The 23,388-nt window shown below is 40.9% G+C and overlaps 1 protein-coding gene and 1 long non-coding RNA gene across 17 annotated transcripts in view; one reads left to right on the forward strand and one right to left on the reverse strand.

Annotated features, from left to right (window-relative positions):
• Positions 1–23,388, reverse strand: part of ANKRD55 (ankyrin repeat domain 55) — a 204,277-nt gene that overhangs the window by 38,180 nt on the left and 142,709 nt on the right. For 13 of the 16 annotated variants that reach the window (XM_045020667.1, XM_045020668.1, XM_045020669.1 and 10 more), the window contains 4 exons: positions 11,075–11,197; positions 9,119–9,249; positions 7,298–7,407; positions 3,064–3,124 (listed from right to left, as the gene is read on the reverse strand). In XM_045020667.1, coding sequence (XP_044876602.1) covers positions 3,064–3,124; positions 7,298–7,407; positions 9,119–9,249; positions 11,075–11,197 — 425 coding nt within the window. Of the gene's footprint in view, positions 1–3,063; positions 3,125–7,297; positions 7,408–9,118; positions 9,250–11,074; positions 11,309–13,309; positions 13,425–14,144; positions 14,214–23,388 lie in introns of those variants that run through there. The other 3 variants (XM_045020677.1, XM_045020676.1, XM_045020673.1) reach the window with 2 other exon arrangements.
• On the forward strand, positions 7,199–20,942 carry LOC123372523. Its single transcript, XR_006580328.1, has 3 exons — positions 7,199–7,352; positions 11,089–11,217; positions 20,751–20,942. It is a non-coding gene; the product is annotated as an uncharacterized LOC123372523 (long non-coding RNA).

Below are 23,388 nucleotides of genomic sequence, written 5' to 3' on the forward strand. Positions count from 1 at the left end.
ACAGCAGTGTTTTCCACCCTGAGAAGTACGTACGAAGCTAGTTCTGGGGAACAATGAGTCAGTGTAACCAGGGCAAGCTACCGGACTCCAGATCAGCCTCCTCTCATCCATCTGCTGATAAAAGTGGTAGGTCAGGTGTCACCTTGAAAAGTTACCCAACCTCACAGCTCCCATTTTGGCCCCTAATGAGCAGGCCTGCAGGTAGCAGCTCACAAACCCAAACTTCTTTGCTGCCGTCTGTGTCCGCTCCAAAGGGGGCATGTAGTGTATTACTAGAAAACTAATAGCTCCCTGATCATTAATATTTGCATGTGATGTACATACAATAAACCCACAAAAGAATTTACAGATATGTGCTAGAAATATGTTCAGAAAATGTATTTGTCGACAGTGCTAGTTCCAGACAAAGAAATGTGCTTGAATGAGTCTCCAGCGTAAATTAAGCAAGGTGCGATCAAAGACAAAGAAAAGCACATTGCCATGCAAGTTAAACAAAGCCATCAGGAGAGCAAGTGGGGACAGATAATCACTTTATAACCTTGACAGGGGTTGGAAACTGCACCCTCAGGAAGCCTTCCTGAAGAATTGTGCCCCTCTGGTTTTTGTTCAGCTGCCCTGCTTTGGCGGGGCGGATTTTCAATACACATCATCTCCTGGCAGCCTCCACTGAAAGTCCTTAGAGATAGCCACAGTCATAGAAACTGTGCAGCTGCCAGCTGTATTTCTTACTATTTAATGTGTTTGTTTTTTGTGGGGGTAGTTTTATAAAGTTACAGAAAAACTTGGGTGTTTTCCTTTAAATTGGGCAATAGCTAAGAGAAGAGCTTGGTTAGTGCAGACAATCTGAGCACATTTCCAAGCAAACATGAATAACCAGGGGTCTAGCACTGAGCTTTCAACCAAATATGCTCCTGATGCCAAGTGGTGTTTAATATACTTCTGACCCTGGAGATTTTAGGTTGAATGTGGTAACACGTACAGAGAAAGTGTTGAGGATTCCAAGTGTCCTTCATGGTTCACATTAAGTTTTAATTCTGTGCAAGTTGCTGACAATATAACCCTACATTTTCAACATAGGGCCAAATCTTAGGTCCTGTCCAGGCTGTTGTAAGCCCCATATAGCCAAGTAAATAGGCTCTGCAAACCACAGTGCCAATGGGCACGAAGTACAAGGCAGGAAGGAAATTTGCAAGTTAGTGCCCTTCAGCAATGTCCTCAAGCTGCTGCCAGGCTGGAAGACACACACGGTTGAAACAATGCACCAGATTCTCTATTGTGTTCTGGCTCCTTTGTGCTGAATGGATGGAGCTGGTAAGCAGCCAGATGTGGCAAACAGAGTTCCTCTGGTGTGGGATGTGGAGCCAGCATATCTAATCCATCTCCCTGGCCCAGGGGTATATTTAGTTGATGTATGATTAAGGACCATAACAATCTGGCATAAAATGGTTGCTGTAACCTACAACAGGGCTTCAGGCAGATCTCCCAAGAACCATCTTCCTGATGGTGAGATGCTCAGTGAAACAGAGAATCTGTCTAACTTGAAAATAAGCAAAGAAATCCCTATCTTGGCAGGTGAGGTAGGAAGGATGCGCAGGGAAGCATAACTGGTGGCATGTGGAGGGAGTGGGTTTATTGGCCCAGATTCTATTTGCATCTGCCAGCTCTATTTGAGAGCAGTCAGCCAGGAGATCCACGGTGAGGCAATCCACTAGGTGTATAAACTGGGAAAAATGAAACCGGCTTCTATAAAGTGCTCTGAGGCCATTAGATTAGAGGTGCTAGATCAGTGCATAATATTATATTTAGGGCTGTCAAGCAATTAAAAAAATTAATTGCAATTAATTGCAGTTTTAATCACAGTGTTAAATAATAAAATACCCATTTTATTTAAATAATTTTGGATGTTTTCCATATTTTCAAATATATTGATTTCAATTACAACACAGAATACAAAGTGTACAGTGCTCACTTTATATTATTTTTATTACACATATTTGCACTGTAAAAAGATAAACAGTATTTTTCAATTCAACTCATACAAGTACTGTAGTGCAATCTATCGTGAAAATTGAACTTAGGCCTGGTCTACACTAAGAACGGGGGTTGAACTAGGGTACGCAAATTCAGCTACGTGAATAGCGTAGCTGAATTCGAAGTACCCTAGTTCGAAGTACTCACCCGTCCAGACACCGCGGAACTGAACTCCGCGGCTCCAAGGTTGACTCCGCCACCGCCGTTTGCAGTGGTGGAGTACCGGAGTCGAACGAAGCGCTTCCGGAGTTCGAATTATCGCGTCTATATTAGACGCGATAGTTCGAACTCCGAAAAGTCGAACTCTCCGCGTCGAACTGGCATGTAAGTGTAGACTAGCCCTTACAAATGTAGAATTATTATTTTTACATAACTCCCTTCAGCTGAGTGAGCCTTTGTTTGCAAGGGAGGGTGGATTTTACCTCAACTTGGCATGAAGTGGGGCTGGGGGGGGGGGGAGGCTGATGCAGGGAGCGTGGGCTTGCCAGGCACTATTCTCTACGACAGCGTTTGTCAAACTTTTTGTGCTGGCGACCCTGTTTGGACCAAAAAAAATATTTTTTGACCCTCCCCACTAGAAAAAATTGTGACCCCCTGCCTTCAACCCTCCCACCCCCATTGGGCATGGGGCTTCCCCACCTCAGGGTGCGGGACTCTGGGCTTCAGTTGCTCTTGGGGCTCCAGCCCCTCTTGGATGCAGGGTTCCAGCTCAGCTCAGGGCTTCAGCACCTGTCACTGCCCCCAAGCTGTGGGCTGGAGCTTCAGCCCTCCCCCACCCTAGCTGTCCCCCCCCGCAAGCTGTGGGATGGGGCTTCAGCCCCCCTCCTGCGGTGGATGCCTCCCTCCCCACCCAGAGGAATGTGATTAACACTTTAATTTTGTTTTCAGTTAATTGCAGGCATTAATTGCGATTGACAACCCTAATTATAATGTACTGTAATAAAATCAGTAGTTCTGTGGACCCATTTAAAGTGACAGGGAAGGGTATTACCTGCTGCATGGGATCATTACAGCTGGTGCATGTTTACTCACCTCATTGTCCCGATGATTAATGTCACTTAGATGTGATTGCTGCAGCAGCACTGCTAGAAGCCTGTGGAAGCAAAGATATATTTAATATGCTACATTCAAGGCTAAAACTGGATGAGAGGTTTTTTTAGAGAAACAGAGCCCCCAATTGAAAGCAAAATTAATAGCAGTGATGGATGTGAACCAGATCTGGTACGTGTTCATGTTTGAAAACCAAACCCAGATCCAGTTCTGAAGTTTGTGGCTTACTCTATGTCTAACTAAAACCAGAACACAAACTCAACACTTGGAATCAGAGGCCACCTCTAGGCAAATGCAAAAGCAGATACAATCAGGAATAATTCCAGTGCTAGTTTCCAAAATAGTATCAGAATATTAATTAATATCAAATATCAGAATGTAGTGAATGCCTGAGCCATTTTTATAGCCTAGAAATCAATAGAACTATTTATTGGGATCCTGTTTTAAACAAACATAAATGCAAATTTATTACCTTCCTATTACACTTTTGTATTCTTTGATTAACAAGCCCCTATAAGCACACACGCACACACACACACAGACAGGGTTAGATTACGGCTCACAGTCTCTCTGTTGGGAGTAAGGCAATTATTATGCCATAAACCAGAGTTTATGGAGCTGTACATCTGTTTACTTTTGTGAGAAGTAGAGTAAACACTCCCATGTTGTGTAATAGTTCTAACTGTTCCCTCCACATGAGATGGAGGTTTTTTAGGTTATGGAGCCCTAAAATTGACAAGACAGCCAAGAGCTGACCTAAGTAACATAGTGTCTACACAGATACTGTGTCGCCCTAACTACACCACCATAAGCCCTACACTTCTCATGGAGGTGGAGTTATGATGTTTATGTAGTAGGGCACTTACATTAGGAGGACTAGGCAGTAGTGTGTACACTGACATAATCAGGTTGATGTAAGCTGTCTTACATCGACCTAACTGTATAGTGTAGACCAGGCTGTAGGTGGAGCAATGTTTTATAACCTGAAAGATTTTGCCCCAGGATTTTCATAATCACCCTTCAATTACTGCAGTTAACTCTGAAAATAGTCTGAAGTCACTGGATTTGGAGGAGGCAAATTATTTTTGTAGAAGGGCGCTGAGCATTCATTAAAGTGTGGAGATGGCAGGGTTATCCAGACAGACAATCTTGTCACAACCTCATATCTTGTATCAGAATCAGCCAACATAGACCCTTATGCCAGAGTAGAATCCATGTGACACTGGCAGACGTAAGGGCCTGTGCTAGCAGAAGCCCATTATCAGATTGGGATCATAATGCTCACCCAAGGCATGGTGAGTTATGTGAGAATACTTGCTCCCCCTTCAAACAGAATGCAAGAGAAAGGCTCTTTTCTCCTTTGAGATCTTTTACTCCACTTCTTAGCTGGACAATCCTGAATTGCTTACAGTATATTTTCTGCATCAAGTTGCCCTAGAATGTGTTATATCAGTCTTAGGTTTAACAGAAGACAGGCTATGTAACTAAAGAAATAAATACATGTCCAAAATTAGAACATTAGTTATTTCAGAACATTCTATAAACACATTTGATAAATTCAAAGCCTATCATTCTTCTATGGTATTCCAGTGGCATACCTCATACTCATCTGAAAACAGGTAAAGCTCAGGTGGATGTATGACGTGTGGATTGCAAAAATATAGCAAACTGTCACCCAGCAGCATCATCCCAATTCCCACTCCTGTCTCTTTTCTAGCCATAAACCACCCAGAGACCTTCTTCTGGTCAAACACCTTGTACAATTCTTCACGGTCTTCTCCTCACCACCCTTATAAATGTTTGCAGGTCTATTTTTACAATAGCATACACCTCTATTCACTCAATTCCAGACTCAGACCCTAAAGGGCCTACCAGTCTTTTCCTTCCCCCTGAGCACATCCTTCCTGTGCCTTTTCTGCCTCTTGAGTAATGGGCTGATTAGCCTTTGGGGCTCTTCTCAGCCCATCCCAATCTATCAGTTATTACACACAGCTTTTCCTCTCAGGTTTACTCCATGGCAACGTAATTGGTGATCCAACCAATACAACTGCCCCAATGCTGAAATCCTGCAACCACCCAGATGAGCTGTGCTAATTTTAACTACACATGTAGCATGTGGAGAGTCAGCAGGGTCCTTTTATCCCATTTCTCACTGAAGGCTCAGCCACGCTACGAAACATGTGTTGAAGTTTAAAAACTTGCCAGCCCTTGTGCCTGAAGTGTTTAAATGGACTGATTACAGCCTGTCAATTTCAGTGTGGTCTGTGTGCTGCTAACTATTCCTCCTTGCTATGAGTCAATTTGCTATTGACTCATAGCAATGGGCTGCCAGTTCTTAAGCTCAGGTGAGGAAGCACTTCATAATTAGCCACCACATTTTGTCTTCCTCTCAAATCTAAATAGTTGGCAGAGAGCAAAAATGAGTACAATGGAAAATCTCATTAATGGGTATGGCACTCCAGCTGTGCCTTCTGGTAACAGGGCAATCATATCCAGAACTAATTTCGTTGACTTGGGCTAATAAGACAGAAGAAAAAGAGTGAGCAGCTGGCACACTCCTGTGTGGAGCAAAGGTCTGCTTGTTTCCATGGGGACTGTGAAAAAACTTCAGGGAACTCTGTGTGCTGCTGTTAAAGTCAATTACTGTTTCCTTTCTAATATCTGCATGTGCAGTGTTGCACAAACATAGCCTTTTCTCTTCGGAGGCTTTGTGTAATGATAATGCACTCTTGCTCTGAAACCCTCCAACTGTACCATTCAAGTGATGCATGAAAAACAATTATGAAGGTGCAAAATTAATACATACGGAGACATTATAGACTGTCACAATACTCACCTGTAACTTGAAGCTTTGCTGCTTCAGATGTGTCAAACCACCACTAAGTTCTATGCATTTCTTGCAACTTACATTTTCAACCCAGCTTTTTTCAGCTACCCATAAATGATTTACTCAGGAGAGATTTTGCATGAATTTAATCAGTTTATATAAATCAGGACTTGAAAGGCTTTAAGAAGCATTCCTGTTCACAACAGAAACTATGCTACAAATAGCACATTTGCTTGTGACTTGCTTTGGAGAACTGCCTTTCAGACTTTTTGATACATCTTTAGTAACAGTTGTCAAAAATCAACTGTACTACATCTTACCCCTGATCCTTTAGAACTACTTTCCATAGGGTGGACCAAATCTTAACAGAATTTGTCTTTTGGACAACTTTCCTCCCCTTCATAATCCCACAGGTTGTCTCCCCTCCCAGTAATAAACTATTATATTCACAACAATAATATAAATACATCATATTATAAATATATTATATATACATGTTATATAACAGAAACGTGTTCTATGACTGGGGCTCCAAGGCACTATAATAATACTAATAAATTCTAATAATAATACAAATATTTATTCTTTAATCCCACTAACATCATCCACATAATATTGTAGCAGCTGTAGCAATTACTTACATGAGAAAGTAACATTAGGAAAATATTTAATAATTTTTAGCTGTCTTTTAATGCAGCTGGAAACAAGGAGGAGCCAGAACCATGTGACCAGCCACCTCTCCACGAACCACGAGCAAGAACCACATTCTGGGAACCTCTGCTTTAGCATATAACCTATAACATTTAATTTATATAATATTCAGTGGACATAGAGTGGAGGGCAACTGGTTTTGTGACTCCTGCTGGGAGACCTGCATTTGTAAATAATGCCGAAGCCTGAGTTAAAGAACACCCTGAACACTGGCACCAAGTTAGCTAGGGAAAATACAGCACTGAACTATCATGGGAACAAATTTCCTGTGGTATTTCTAGTATAGAGGACGGCTTGATCACGTTGGTGGTGATTGGTCACTGTGGGAAATCTGGAGCTTCAGCCTCCATTCTGAGTTCCATTGCTTTTGTGAGGTTTAAATCAGATGCTTCATCCTGCCTGAACACATTCCTGTAAAACAAGTGCAGCACCAAGAGCCCTAGACTTAGGTCTAAAGTCCCAATAGCCTCTTCATTTAAATGTATGATGATCACCAGATGAAATAGCAAATCACAAGAGTAATTGCCTGCCCTACACTGCCTGCCCTACACTGCCCTACACTGCCTGCCCTACACTGCCTCCAGTCAGTCAATCTCCATGTTCTTTTGGAGACTATGTACCGGACCGAGAAGATGTTTTATTCAAATAAGCAAACGCCCTTTTAATATGGGGGCTTACCTCACATCAGGCTCTGCGGTAGCAGCATGCAGTGGCAGTCTCCCATTTTTATCAGGTATGTTCTGCTTGGCACCATTTCGAAGCAGACTGACACAGCCTTCAAGCCACCCCTAGGAAAGAAAGTCCTGAAGGTCAAAGAGGAATGGAGAAGATTTGGGACCAGATCCTCAGCTGGTGTAATTCTGTTTACACCAGCTGAGGATGTGTCCCTTGGTTTCAGAAAAACATCTTGTTAGAGCTTCAAAGATGGTTCATGTTTGGTTCAAGTCCTGGATTGGTTCATCCATCCATTGCCGTAATTAAACTTTTTAGTTCCACTGCATTTTGGCCTTTCTTTGGCTATGGTGGGGCTGGAGGGCTGTTTTAAGATTTGCAGTAGACATGGCACTGAAAATGTTGTTAATTGCTGTTGTACTAGAAAGTCTTATGTACGTTCCTGCATATGGATTTTAATTAAATGAGAGTCAGCCAAGAGCCTGAGCATTTGATCTTATTTTCTTTATAAGAGGTTACCAGAGGTAGTAAATCGATATGAAAAGCCTGAGAATTGGAGTTATTTTAGGTTTTGCTTTCAGCAATTCCTTCTTGTTCTAGCAAATGGCTTTTTACAGAGTTGAAATAGAAGTGTTATACTGAAAATGGCACCATCATTTATGGGGATTGATCACTGACAGAAGTAAAATGCTGCACTGTCACCTTCAAAAACAAACCAAAGCAGATGAGCACTCTGGTTCTCACTGAGCAAAGTATTTTGGTATGTGCTTGAGTCCAAAGGAAGTCAAACATGTGCTTAAGTGGTTTTCTCAAACTGGGACCTCCGCAGGGTCACTCCCCTACAGCTCAAGTCATCTGCCTGCCAAACATGACCAGTATTTCCTGGGGAGAGATGGAATGAGGGAATTAAAGCACCCTTGTGTTGCCCACTGATCAAAGTTTTGTTGCAGGGAAGTTTGCAAACTGAGCTAATTCTAGCACTCAGTTGCATTCATGCACACATGCAAACCCATTGAAGTCAATCCTCTGGGCAGACATCACACCCAGATTCTCACTAGGTCTCATACTACATACAGCATAGAAACCACCACTCACAAATTTAAATCACATGTAGCACACTCACAATAAGGCTCATGGATCTGAAATTTCCCCATGCATCCAAGGCTCTTACTCTCGTTGTCTCTTTAATGCTAACCAAGGGAGTATATTACAATGATTCACTCTCCCTACCCCAGGCACCTGATTAAATTGCAAAGGATCGTGAGCCTAATCCTTAGGATATCCATGGGGGTTTTAGCCTATGTAAATTCTGTGGCACTGGCCACGCTATAATTTAATTAACCTTTTGGGGTGGGAAAGCAAATTGTCATCCTATCTTATGCCTCCTGTTTAGCCTTAGAAACTGTAAGGATAAGAAGTTCAGCTAAAACAGGGGAATTCTGAAGCCATGAGGCCAGCCTGAGTGATCGGAATGTTTTCCAGTCATTTGTTTTTTTCCACCGATGTTTTTTCCCCCTTCAGGAAAAGAGGAAGGGAAAACACAGCATGTTACTAATTATGGGATTTTTTGAAAATATCTGGCAAAGAAAATATCTGTTCTTGAAAGCAACATGTATATTTAATATGTTTGAACCGATTACCCATTCTGATACTTTTGACACGTTTTCTAGCTGGAAATGTCAGAGTGAAGCACTGTTCTTTGCACAGCTCTCTAGGACCACACAAGTCTTATACTTACTCTCCCCTTTCTGTAATACAAAATTAGTCTTTATTACTTCACCCTCTTGCCCTCCCAAAGTGCTCTGTAACAGACAAAAGTCTTGGTACCATATATGTTGCAAGAGATAAACTGGTGCGTCCACAGGCATCTTGAGTATTAATATTTGCTCCCATCTTCAACAGCAATTTCACTGTATCGACTTGGCGTCCCGAAACAGCATGCATCAAGGGGGTACAACCTTGGGGGGAAATAGATTCTAATTAATTAATTAAATTATAAGTGATTATAAGTGATAGCAAACAGATCAAAGTAGATTACCATAAGAAATAAAACAAAACCGCAATCTAAGTACTAGTTAGGATTTGACTCACGCAGTGTCTCACCCAGTTAGATAGTACAAGCAGGTTAGCTTTTGCATATACAGGCAGGCCTCTGCCTTCTTTCCTGCCTGGGACCAGTATTCACCCCCCCACCCAGTTCAGTCTTTTTCCTCCAGTACTTTCAAGTGTTGTATTATAGGGAGAGTGAGATCCAGTCATGATGATACTTCTCCCTTTTATATCTTCTTCCAACTTGCTGGAAAGCTCTTTTGCTGTGACCTGGGTCAAACAGTTCCCATTGTGTAGTGCTATCTCTGAGAGGTTTCTATTGTTCACAGTTCCTGGGGTAATCCTGGTGCTTGTGTGTATTTCCTCAATAAGCCATCAACATTGTTTTGCCTTTTTATTGTTGTACCTGAAAGGCTGCTTGTGGGTGTTCTCAACCTCACATGCTACAGTAACACATACATAGCCAAACTTCATAACTTCACATACAAGGATAGCATATACAATCCAATGATATATTAATGTCTCACAGATCAAGACTTTTAGAATAATACCTTACAAGGCATACTTTGTATAAAACATATCATAATTATATGACAATGGTGAATATGGGGGTGCCAGGGTGTCACACAGATTATCTCAGTTACATCAGTGTGTGAATCCATTTCAACCGAGTTACTCTGGAGTTGAAAGGTAATGATTAGTCTACTGCAGGCAGTTAGACATCCTGCCTTTATTCTTCTGCTTTAGGAGCCGGAAGATCAAAAAGCTCTTGTCTTGACTTTACTGAGATCCAGAGAACTATTTGAAGATAATACAAGGATCCCAATTTCTGAATCTAGATTTTACAATCAGTTTTCTGAAACAGAAACAGATCTCCGCAGGGGTTTGGTTTTTTTTAAAATGATTGGGAACCCTGCAATTTTCATGGTAATCCTGGGAAAATGCCACTGTGGAAAAACTAGACCCTTGATTGAACACAAAATACTTCAAGGGACAAGCTTTTAAATATCTCTGGTTCAGATTCACTTGGAAAATACATGCCTGTAAAGACAACCAACTAACTGCATGCACTCAGATGGCACCATGTCAGGCATGGCATGAGAACCTGAATAGAAAAAAGTATGCAGCTTTAAGCATAAAACAGGTAACTGATTATACATGCAATTGCTCTTTTGGCAAGAAACTGCATATGTTACCATTTTGTTAATTGTCTGTTTGTACCTGTGCCCATATTCAGCAAGCACAAATAACCGCTGGTGTCTACTTTTTAAAATTTGGCCTAATGAGTCTTTAATATGTCCACAAATATATATAATTTAGATTTGACTAGAATAAATTATTTCTCCATTATCCTCCCCTGAAATTTCAGCAACTTTCCAGTGTTTCTCTTCCTATGACAAACAATATAAATTCATGGCAGAGGACTTTGTGTCTCATGTCCACTGTCTGATACATGGGATATTTTTATTTATATACAAATAAATAAACTTGTAAGGAGGAACAATAATATTATTTTATGGCCATCCTGGGACATCCAAAATGCATATTCCCAATGGATATCCCAAAGAAAATACCAATTTCCCATTCTACTGCTCATAAAGGGGAAAACTAGATATAATTCTACTTATGATGTTTCACTAATTTTTAAAGTCAATATTAAAAATGGAAAAAAGATGATAGCTCAATCACATATTGTATTGATTAACCCATTGGGAACAATCTAAACAGTTTTACCCTCACTGTCACAGCATTCTAATATTGAAGGATCTTCACGAATCACTGCAGTCAGTGTGTTGACGTCGCCATTAGCAGCTGCTTGGTAAACCACAGTCAGGTCAATTTCTTCTGCTGAATCACCTAGAGACAGATACATTTAAGTAAGTATGTGGGGAAACTCTAAAAATGATGAATGGTGAAAATAATCCCATTTATTTTCATGAGGCTGGGTTGACCACATAACTCATGAGAGGTCCAACCAAAAACAGATCCAACCAACATGATGTTGCATTTGGTCATCTAAATCATGTTCTTCAGTATCAACAACCTCCTATGAGTTCTCAGACAGAATCACTGAGACGTATGCACAAGCAATTTCCTGACTGGGCTAGGTTTCTGACTCAACTCATGATAGCCATATTAATTGCACAGAATCAAGTCTGGAGTGAAAAACACTACGTTGCAAAAAAAAGAAACCCATCTCAAAAGATTAGCAGCCACGTATGTATGTATGTATGATATAATGTAAGTTAAGGATACAGGTATTTTCAGTTTCTTTATTACCTCACCACAAAACACAAAGTGGAGACTATGCACTTGTTTCCCTGAAGTATTCTGATCCTCCTCCAGGATATATAAATGTTTGCAATTTCACTGTTGGTTTTAAAGGCAAATAGTGTTTAAAACAAAGAAGTGTAAACTGGCTGGTGAAGATCAATGAGAATTGTATAATCCTTATTTTCTCTTTGCATTCTATAGTGCCAGGTGGTACAAAAACACTGATTTAAAACTGAAGTAACATATTCCGACAGGTGATCCTGATGATGGTTTGCAAACTTATATGGACATTGGTCTGATTTAAAATAAGCTTCCCCGAGGGGTGAAGGTGGGGTGGCTGGTGAAGAAAGCATTGGAGCCATCTCTGCCAGCACGCCATCAGTGCAGAGTTTGCCTGTGCAGGGCTATGACACTGGCTATCTCCAGCTGTTTTAAGGCCACTTTGTACCATGGCCATGCAGAGTGGTCTTAGTTTATTGGAGAATCCAGCCAAGTACCATACTTCTGTAACTCACAGGGATGTGAGACTTAGTTGTTTGTAAAGCACCTTGAGATTCTTAGATAGAAGGCACTATAGAAATCCAGAGTATTATTTACTCTGTTGTAACATTCTGCACTATTTAACTGCATTTAAAAATGAAAGAATAGAAAGTATGGATTAACATATCTTCCTTGCACAATCTAATACTGATGTAAAGTTACACTGGAAGCTAACCACAAGCAGGGCTTTGCATGTAATATTTTCAAATAATCAGACCATTTGTCTGTTATATCATAAGTAACCAGCTATAGTCTTCAAACACAAACATTTTGCTTCCAGGGTTCTCTTGATTGTGCTCCATGTGTCATTTTATTCTAGCAGATGGGTTTTTAATTCTGTTTCAGAAAGGCTGGTAAATAGAGTCTACCCTTACCAAAGTGAATGGTCAGTCATTACTTTGCCTATGCCTGCATTTGGATTTCATGCAACTATAAGTCCTGCTTACATATTACTGCCATGCATAGATTAGAGTCCTAAAAGGGTTGTGTGGCTGGCAAGGAAAAAGTAAAAAGCAAAAAACAATCCTGGGTTGACTAGAGAAATGACTTAATTTAGCCAAGTGCAATCCTTCAGAAAAAAGTACTTTTTAAATTAATCATCAACAGCAACTCATAGAGAAGGCAAACAAAAAGGCCTCTATGGTTACTCAGGGATAACAGCTTGGTCAGAGGAAAAATCCAGGAGTCTCATTTCAGAAGAGGTTACACTGATTTCATTAACAGTTACAGAAGACCAAGTGCAAAGCAGTTGCTTATTAGCAATAGTTGAGTTCTGCTTCAATTACAACAAACTTCACCAGTCAAAACGTTTTGAAAATGCAGGTGAAAGTCTCTTTTCATCTAATGTACTCCTTCATTTCTGGGAATCTTATTTGCTTTCATGTTGGGATTCTTTTGGAATTTATCTATAATTTCACTGTTGGCCCTTATTCCAAAAGGCAGCTTTGTCTCACTAGACAGAGGATGCAGTCTCTGTGACATCTATTACTGAACTATGAGCACACTCTTCTAAACCTTCTGTACCAGTGATGAGGAAAAATAATGTCCAAGTAAATTTCAATAACAGTGAAAACAAAGTAAAAAAATTCATGTTTTAATACAGTATTTTTAGACCCATATAAGCTTAAAACTAAAAAGACTCTTAATTCATCATACCATGATGAGATTTTCAAGTGTGTTGTAATCCAAAAGTGTAGTGACATAGTTGAAAGTCACTGAATCTGTAACATTCTCACTCCACTCCCAGAAATAGTTAAAAAAATTCAGCTATCTGTACAAGAGAAAAAGTAAATGATCAATGGGCATAGTCTCTCTCTCTCTCTCTCTCACACACACACACACACACTCACACTCATTTTGGTGAGAATGTGGCCTGTTATCTGAATATATAAAAATTATGATTAACTCCCAGATTATTATACATTACATTTTCAAGGTTAGGCGTGAGTGTCTAACATGGCATATTAGTATGTACTTTATTTATATACGCAAACAAGTTATTTTCATGCCCACATAGCCAGTAGGTGCCTATTTGTCCATGTGTACGTGCAAATACCTTATTTGTGTATTCACACTGAATATTTGCAAATGAGTTGAAGGGTACATGTGCAATTGCTTGGTCATAACTTTGAAAATCCCACCCAATATCTTTTTCTCGTGAAAAACCTAGCTTCCCCTCAGCCACCTGCCAAATCTACACTGCATGAGATGGCACAAACAACCTGAAGCTGTGAAGAGTATTCCCAGTTTACATACAATGTTGCATATATGTTGCTTATAGGGCAAATTACTAGAATACTTCCAAGGTGTGAATATGTAACTCGTTTCATCAGCAAAAACAACACCATTTAAGAAACGTGCCAAAGTGTCAATTTTAAGTCTTTTTTTTAGGAAAGAAGTAGTTTAAGAGCAAAATTGCTTCATGATAAAGCTAAATTAAAAAGCCAAATAAGTGAGTTCCTCACTGAAGGTTATTTCACTTAATACTAACATGAATTCATCTAAGCCTTCTGTCATTTTGGTAACTTCTTTTCTTCTCCCATTATCTCTGGTCTTCAGCCTGTACGCATGAGAGAGGGAGAATGAGAACAGACTGGCTAGGCTATATAATGCATGTGATATTGCCCGATTTGAGGGCTGTAAAACAGCCATTGTTCTTTCTTGGACTCAGACTCTGACTTTAAGGTGACAAGGAACCATCATGAGCCTGACCTCCTAAACATTGCACAGATCTTCACCTGCCCACTCCTGTAATAGACCTATAACTTCTGGCTGAGTTACTGAAGTCCTCAAATATTGAGTTAAAGACTGAAAATTACATAAAATCCACCATTTACCCTAGTTCAATCACGTGCTTGTGCCCCACGCTGCAGAGGAAGGAAAAAACCCCCAGGGTTTCTGCCATTCTGACCTGGGGAAAATTCTTTCTCGACCCCAAATATGGTGATCAGTTGCACCATGAGCACATCAGCTAGACCCACCAACCAGACACCTGGGAAAGAATTCTCTTTAGTAATTCAGAGCCCTCCCCATCTTCAGACGTTGGAGGTATTTGTGGATGGACAATATGCCATTGTAGGTAACCTCATCATACCATCGCCTCCAGAAACTTATCAAGCTCAGTCTGAAAACAAGTTAGGTTTTTTGCCCCCACTACTCCCCTTGGACAGCTCCAGAAGGTTCCAGAAGGTCCTCTTGGAAGGTTCCAGAACTTCTCTCTTCTAATAGTTACAATCCTTTGTCTAATTTCAAGCCTAAACTTATTAATGGCCAATTTATATTCATTTGTTCTTGTGTCAACATTGGCCCTTAACCTAAAAAATTCCTCGCCCTTCCCCCCAGTGTTTATCCCATTGATGAATTTATACATCCTCTCAGTCTTCGTTTGGTTAGGCTAAATATGCCAAGAACCATACATTGCCTCTCATAAGGTAGATTCTCCATTCCTCTGATCATCCTAGTAGCCCTTCTCTGCACCTGTCCCTATTTGAATTAATCTTTCTTAACATAGGAGACCAGAACTGCACACAGTATTCCAGATGAGATTTCACCAGTGCTTCATATAATGATAATAATACTTCTATATCTCTACTGGAAGTACCTTGCCAGATGCATCCTATATTGCATTAGTCTTTTTCACAGTCGCATCACATTAGCAGCTCATAGTCATCCTGTCATTGACCAATACACCCAGGTCTTTCTCCTCTTCAGTCGCTTCCAACTTATACATCCCCAGTTTATAGCAGAAATTCTTGTTGTTAGTTCCTTGAACCTGCAGGGATCAGGTGTCACTGGCCCTGTGGCAGTCTCTTTGGCTCTACTCCCATGGACCTGCTCTCTCATTCACCAGCTGGGAGTGCTGGAGCTGTCCCCAGGCAAGAGCCATTCAGCAGCACGGTGGACCTCCCCAACAGCCAAGGGCTTGCCCTCCTCCTCACAGTACTAACCGGGGGTGTCTTCTCTCCCCCGCCAGGTCCTCAGCCTTCCATGCACCTTGTTCCTACAGAGTTCAGGTGTCAGTCACCCCGCGGCCATGCAGGGAGCCCTCTGCAGCTCCGTTGTCATGGCCCTGCTCACTCATTCACCAGCTAGGAGTATGGGCAAGAAAAGTTCAGAAGGGGATGGTCTCCCCAATAGCTGGGAGCTTGTCCTCCTCCTTGCAGCCCTGACAGAGATCTCTGCTCTGCTGGGCCAGGACTGTAGCCTCCCCTAACCCTGTGCCTGGGTATCTTGGGCCTGCCCTCACCCTAACTCTAGCCCTATCCCCCTTAATTTCTAGCACCTGTAAAAATAAAGTATCTTAGGGGTAGCCGTATTAGTCTGGGTCTGTAAAAAGCAACAAAGAGTCCCGTGGCACCTTATAGACTAACAGATGTATTGGAACATGAGCTTTTGTGGGTGAATACCCACTTTGTCAGACGCATGTAATGGAAATTTCCAGAAGCAGGTTTACAACCGCATTTGCTCCAATCCCTCAGACAGAGACCAACACCTACAAGATCTTCACCAAGCATTCTCAAAACTACGATACCCACACGAGGAAATAAGGAAACAAATTAACAGAGCCAGACATGTACTGCTGCAAGACAAGCCCAAGAAAGAAACCAACAGAACTCCACTGGCCATCACCTACAGTCCTCAGTTTAAATCTCTCCAACGCATCATCAGTGATCTACAACCCATCCTGGACAGTGATCCCTCGCTTTCACAGACCTTGGGAGGCAGGACAGTCCTCGCCCATAGACAACCTGCCAACCTTAAGCATATTCTCACCAGCAACCACACACCACACCATAGCAACTCTAACTCAGGAACCAATCCATGCAACAAACCTCGATGCCAACTCTACCCACATATCTACACCAGCGACACCATCACAGGACCTAACCAGATCAGCTACAACATCACCTGCATGTCCACCAATGTTATATACGCCATCATGTGCCAGAAATGCCCCTCTGCTATGTACATCGGCCAAACTGGACAGTCCCTACGTAAAAGGATAAATGGACACAAGTCAGATATTAGGAATGGCAATATACAAAAACCTGTAGGAGAACACTTCAACCTTCCTGGCCACACAATAGCAGATTTTAAGGTAGCCATTCTACAGCAAAAAATCTTAAGGACCAGACTTCAAAGAGAAACTGCTGAGCTTCAGTTCATTTGCAAATTTGACACCATCAGCTCAGGATTAAACAAAGATTGTGAATGGTTAGCCAACTACAAAAGCAGTTTCTCCTCCCTTGGTGTTCACACCTCAACTGCTAGAAGAGGGCCTCATCCTCCCTGATTGAACTAACCTCGTTATCTCTAGCTTGCTTCTTGCTTGCATATATATACCTGCCCTGGAAATTTCCACTACATGCGTCTGACAAAGTGGGTATTCACCCACGAAAGCTTATGCTCCAATACTGCCGTTAGTCTATAAGGTGCCACAGGACTCGTTGTTGCTTTGTAAAAATAAAGATAGTTAAAAACTGAAACCAAATCTATATTGTCAAAATTGCAACAACAACAAAAAAAGAGCCAACCCCAAGCCCAACCTCCCCCCAAATTCTGCCAACCCTACTTATAATGTAATAAATGTTGCTAGGTAACACTTTATGTCTTCACAGTACAACACCCCTCAAAGCCTCACAACACCTCTGTGAAGTAGATAATTATAATTATTTCTATTTTACAGAAGCGGGCACTAAGGCAAAGGGGGCCAGGACATTTATTCTTAGAAAGGACTACAGGATGGGTCCAGAGAAACCAGATCGTTTGCCCAAGCCCACAGATGGCATTGGTTCCAATGCTAATGAAAAATAAGCATGTCCTCCACTGGCCATGAGTAATTCTTACAGATAAATTATATTTTTGAGCATTTCAGAGATTTTACTGGGTGCCTATTAAAGCGCCACATGGGGTATATTTACTAGTAGTTAGAGTTTCTTTCACTTCAATAAATCTGCTTTTGAAAGTGTACTAGATCTAATTCTTATTACCCAAACTTCTGACATATCTAAGTAATCTTTCATGCGGCACAGTGAATGGCAATTTCATTTTGCACATTAGCAAAATTGCTGGGAAATGAAGAAGAGCATTTATGAAGCTCTAGCATTAAGATGTTAAATTGGACTCTGAATGTATTTTCAATTTTAATCTCCTTCTTCAGCGCCCAGTAGCATCAACATGTCTCAGGCTGTTTCAGAATTTCCTTTGCAGTCCCCTATTATTTATTGACACAATGATTAAGGATGTTTCTGTATTTGCTTTATGATCTCATACCGAGTTTTTAAATAAACTTTAAAAGAGTGTAAGACTGAGAGTGAACTGCTTTTACAATAGCAAAAAAGTGCATGTGAACATGTCTTTCTGAACCTGCTTTCAAACACAGTTCAGATATTAAATAAAAATATTATATGCAGTCCAAACTCATCCCCTTAATGCAGTCTATTTTTATTAACATAGAAGTTAATAATAAGATAAAGTTCAGCTCAAACTTTCTCTCTCCTTCTAGGGTAACTTGCACCCTAGAGCTTCTCTCTAGAAAGCCCCCCTTCCCCTACCCTTATATTTGGGTAAGAAGCCATCTTTCTCAGTAAGTCAACAGAACTCTCCTACCCTTTCTCCACAGGCTCACACCTGCTATTATGGTGTGAGGTTTTAGGTAAATGCTGTTGGCCTGTTGCAGTCTGGTCTTTAAGGTATGTCTACACTACAGCTGGGAACAGGCCTCCCAGACTAGGTAGACAGACTTCCACTAGCAGGACTTGAGCTAGCACGCTAAAAATAGCAGTGTGAACATTGAGGTTTGGGCTCTCAAGCCCACCTGACCCCTTAGGCTTCAGACCCTGAGCTCCAGCCTGAGTCACAATGTCCACACTGCTATTTTTGGTGCGCTAGCTCAAGCCAAGCCAGTGTAAGTCTCTCTATCTGGGCTCAGAGGCTTGCTCCCAACAGCAACGTAGACATATCCCTGGCACAACAAAGTAGCCGCTTCAGTTATGCAATAGATCTCAGGCCTGATGCTCAGTTACACTACCAGAGAGACATAAGCTGACCAGCTACCTTAAGGCCCATTCGTGTAACTGAGGGTCAGGCCCTTAGCTCTTTAGAGTGAAGTTTGTCAGGCCACTGGACTACAATGTGAGCAAAGGAAGGTGACAGAAAAGTGATGTTTAAGTAACGTTAATGGGAGGAGTTGACCAATGGAAAGGGAATCTAAGTTAAGAGTGGCACGGCCTTACCCACATAATTTTCTGTGCTAACATAATTACATTTGAAAATTGTTTGTAGGATAAAAAAGTCCAAGCAGCTTTAAAGAAGCCTGTTCAAACCATTTACTAATATACAAACAAACGATTATTATTATTTCCTGGATGGATACGTGATAAAACGTCTTAAAAAAATTAAAAATTATTTGACATACAAGTCCAGTCCATGATCCTATGTGGTCTCGGCTCCATTCCCATTAGCTCCACATTATAATTTCCCATCCAGCATAATTCCTCACACATGACCTTCTCTCCCTAGGAAACAATCATCATTCTTACTTTTAAAACTTGGCTACCATGGAGACTGAATCAACTCTCACCTTGAGAAAAATTAGTCTGTCCCACTCAGGGTTAGTGCTTATAGTCTTGGTAGATTTAGACAACTGACATGGAATCTGCTCCAAAAATACAGACCCTCCCATTTCATTACTGTTAAACTGAGACTGAAGCACAGGCTGTTTTTCTTTCAGTTAGTCTCTTAAATTGCATATTTTAAACAACTTATAAATAAAAATTGATAATTTTACTTAAAAATCCAGTTAGTAGTGGAAGAGGAATGTTCTGGGTTTTTTAAGTAGATATTGAGCCTTTGACCTGTAGGTCACAGCTTTCAAGATAGGTGGGATCAGAAGTGACTAAGAGCCATTACTGTTTGATGGATGCTCAGCAGCATACAAGTATGTGAAATAATGGCAGTGGTTTCAGTTCAGTGTCCAATAATAGACAGATTTCCACATTACGCAAACCACTATCACAACTAGTAATCTTGGCAGAGAAGCCAAGACTTGATTGAGTCATGGAGATCAGTTCTAATCTCTTACTCCAAGAGGAGTATCTGCTGCATCAAGTATGAGGCAAATTGGCAGGGCAGAGAGGTGACGTTTATGTTACTGGTACCCCTGCTGTATCTATTCTGCAGCTAGATGAGGAATTCCATCTTGAGTGCTGTCAGTGGGAGTCTTTCACAGTTATAAATGGTTGGAAACTTTATGGGGGTGGCAAGGGGAAGAAATTGATGGAACAAAGGAGCAGGATCAATTTTTTGTGTGAGGATAACTAATGAAATTGAGGTTTTTGTAGCCTGGGTGCCCACCTGGGATTTTAAAATTGCATACACTTTGCATATGCCCGTTTTATGCAAAAATCCTCAGGCTTTATACAGTGTAGGCAGGCCTACTCTTGGCAGAGACATGGAGTGATCCATCTAGAAAAGGAAGCCAAATTCTCTAGTCCTTGAGTACGTGAGGCACTAACTCTGCCACAGAGCAATAAAATGAAAGCAATAGAACATTAATAGTTAAGTTACAGCAGGTGGCTCTTAGATGCACTTTCCCACATAAAAACAAACAAACCTTCCTAGCCAAAATAACCTAACCTTGCATCCCAATCCCCATAGCAACCTTCTTCCCACCCCAGGAGAGCCAGAGAAATATTCAGTGACTCTCTCTCCCCTTTTCCCCCCTCCAAAAAATATTGACTCTACTGCTGTCAGTGGCATAGGGCTCTTTATAAGATTGACATAGCCTAAAGCTAGTAAATCCTAGCACAAGGCATGGGGATAGGTGGGGAATCCTTAACCAATAACAGGAATGACTAAATAAGCATATTATGTATTCCTAACTGCATCAAAGCCATAATATATCACTTGACACACATTTTAATGAATGTTAATTCCATTGATTTGATTTCAGAAAGGATGGCTTAAACAAGAGCTGTGTGTTTTGACATACCTCTAATCTCCTGTACCTCCATTGCAACATGCCATACTTTTGCATCACAGACAAGTTGAACTATAAATGCTCCCTTTGCTAAGCTCACCTAATTTCTTTTTGCAGACATGTCACTAGAAGGTAACTGACAGATTGAGAAATTGTGTCAAAAAGGGGACTAATACCGCAGTCAGGTAATATATCACCCTTTTCATCTCCTTTTGTAAGTTGTTTACAGTATCAGCTTGTGGATTTTTATTGTACATTGGGGGTCACATTCTCAGATGGAGTGAACAGACTGTGATGGTGCAACACCAATTTACCCCAACAGCGGAGCAGGTCCTCTGCATTCAAGTGTGTTTACCTAACTTAATTTGCTTTCTCGCTATTCTGTTAAAAACACCAATAAATGCTACATTTGTTTCATCTAAGCTGACTGTTAGGCTGTTTTATCTGGGAAATTACTGTCTGGCACTGCTGAATGGAAGCTGTCACTCATCTTCTCGGAAGCACAAAAAGTGCGTATGGGTCAAGTGTTAGGAGAAGCCTGTAGTGTGGCTAGACATAGCACTGCCACAGAAAGATCTGCAGGTACCATTGTGGGCAAAAAGCCAAATGATGTATGGGTACAGGATGCTGTCATAATTACAAATCTGTGTTTAAAAAACAAAAAAACTAAACACTTCTAGTGTATCTTTAATGTTCAAGAAAAAGGAATGTTAAAGTTGACATTTCTGTTCAGCATTTCTGAAATATGTAGTAGTGTTCCACAAGGATATCATTTCTTTCAAGACATTAAATACTAGCAGTTTGTTCTGAAAGGAGGTGTATACAATACATACAATATGATCTTAATGTAGTGTTTTACAAGGAATGTGTTATATGAGCATGTGATCTTTTTGTTAACAACTGAAGTCTAGTCTAACATCCACAAAGAATTGCTGGAGCTAAATGTATATGATCTTACTGACAACAAGACATTTATAAATTATTAATTACAGTATCATTATTAGTGATTGTAAAACAGGAAAGTTGAAAATCCAGGTGTTACATGTTCAATGTGAAGAATTATGTATTTTTATTATTTGCTTTCCCCACCATCAATAAGATGCTGCTTGGTCTCCTCTAAAGACCACCAGTGTCTGGCAGATAGTGAAGTATGTCTCATCAGGCTCACTTCACAGCAGTTCAGCATGAACAACAGTGCTTAGCAACAAGCATCCATCTCTCCCATCCCTTTGATGCTTGAAGTAATGGGACATGCTTTCCTTTCTGGCTGTACTGTGATAACCTGTTTCATGAATGTTAGTATTCTTTTCTGCCCTCCAGCAACAGCTAATTAATACTCAAGTAACAGCATGTAGTGTATGAATATAGAATTCAGAAATCACTTAATTCTCTTATTTTATGGATTTGATTATTTAAAACATCCTTGTGTTATTCAGACCCGTGAGTTAGCAACGTAAGAAAGAACAACTTATTAATGTAGAGACCAATTGTATGGATTAAAAAAAAATTGGACCTCGTCTCTTGATACATTTGGATAAAGAATGCTAAGATAGCTCAAATAATACCTCTGCTTTTCCCCTCCCTCTTCCTGCCCCCTCTCCCCCAATTCCCTTCTCTCCTTCCCTGCCTTTTGGGGGGGGGGGTATTATTGTTACCACCACCCTAATATGTTATGTCTGTATAACATTTTCCGATTTTATATTGACTGGTTTCACAACTTTGACAAGTTACATAATTGTATTGATATCCTGTGAAATGTGGGGCATTTGGTAACATATACAAGTTGTGAACCTTTTTGTTCTTGTATTTTTTGTTTGTTTCTTTATGAAAATAAAGAAAAACACACACCAACAAAACATTCACATTGTGCCAGAGTAGGGACATGACAATTTCAATCCATAAAGATAAAATTCTTGATGCAGAGTCCTGAACCTACATGTTGTTCTTTGGGACTGTCATTTTGAAAGTGAATTATACCTAGAAGACAGAAGTGCAATATGTGATTTTCTGCTCCATTAGAGAAACCCCCAAAGTCCTGGACCTAAACATGATGTTTATTCACCATCACATTGTCTTTTCCCCTCCTCTCCCAAGTCTCTGTTTTTCTTATTTAGACTAGAAGCTCTTTGGGACTGGTGCTCACTCACTTGTACAGTACCTAGAGCAATGGGACTCTGATCTTGGTTGGTTAATGGTGCTGCCATAATACAAATAAATTATTATAAGCATTACTATCTGAGGGAAAGACAGCAGGATTTTCAAAGCCCAAATACTTTGTGCCTAAACCTGTAGTTACATGCAACAATACGTCATTCTGAGACAATCTAACAGAGTGTACTGTTAACGGAGTATCAGGTTCTTTTTTGCTGATGGCCCTACTGGCCCATTACCAGGTAGTGCCCCCTCCATCCCACATGGATGACCCAGAGATCATCTTAGGAGCTGCAGGAGCTTAAACAACACTTAACCTAGTGGTTCACAGACTTTTAATGGGACACTTTCCCTCCTATGCTTCGTAAATAAACTAGAAATGTCAGCCTCCCACTCCATTTCCTTCCCTCCACCCCCCCCATGTGTTTTATCTTCTCTCCTCTGCATGCTTTTGAACTAGCTTAGTACCCACGCACCCTGGGAGCACCCCCAACAGGGGGTAGAATCATAGAATATTAGGGTTGGAAGAGACCTCAGGAGGTCATCTAGTCCAACCCCCTGCTCAAAGCAGGACCAACACCAACTAAATCATCTCAGCCGGGCT

This window comes from Mauremys mutica, chromosome 6 (assembly GCF_020497125.1).
Source record: "Mauremys mutica isolate MM-2020 ecotype Southern chromosome 6, ASM2049712v1, whole genome shotgun sequence".
NCBI lineage: Eukaryota > Metazoa > Chordata > Testudines > Geoemydidae > Mauremys > Mauremys mutica.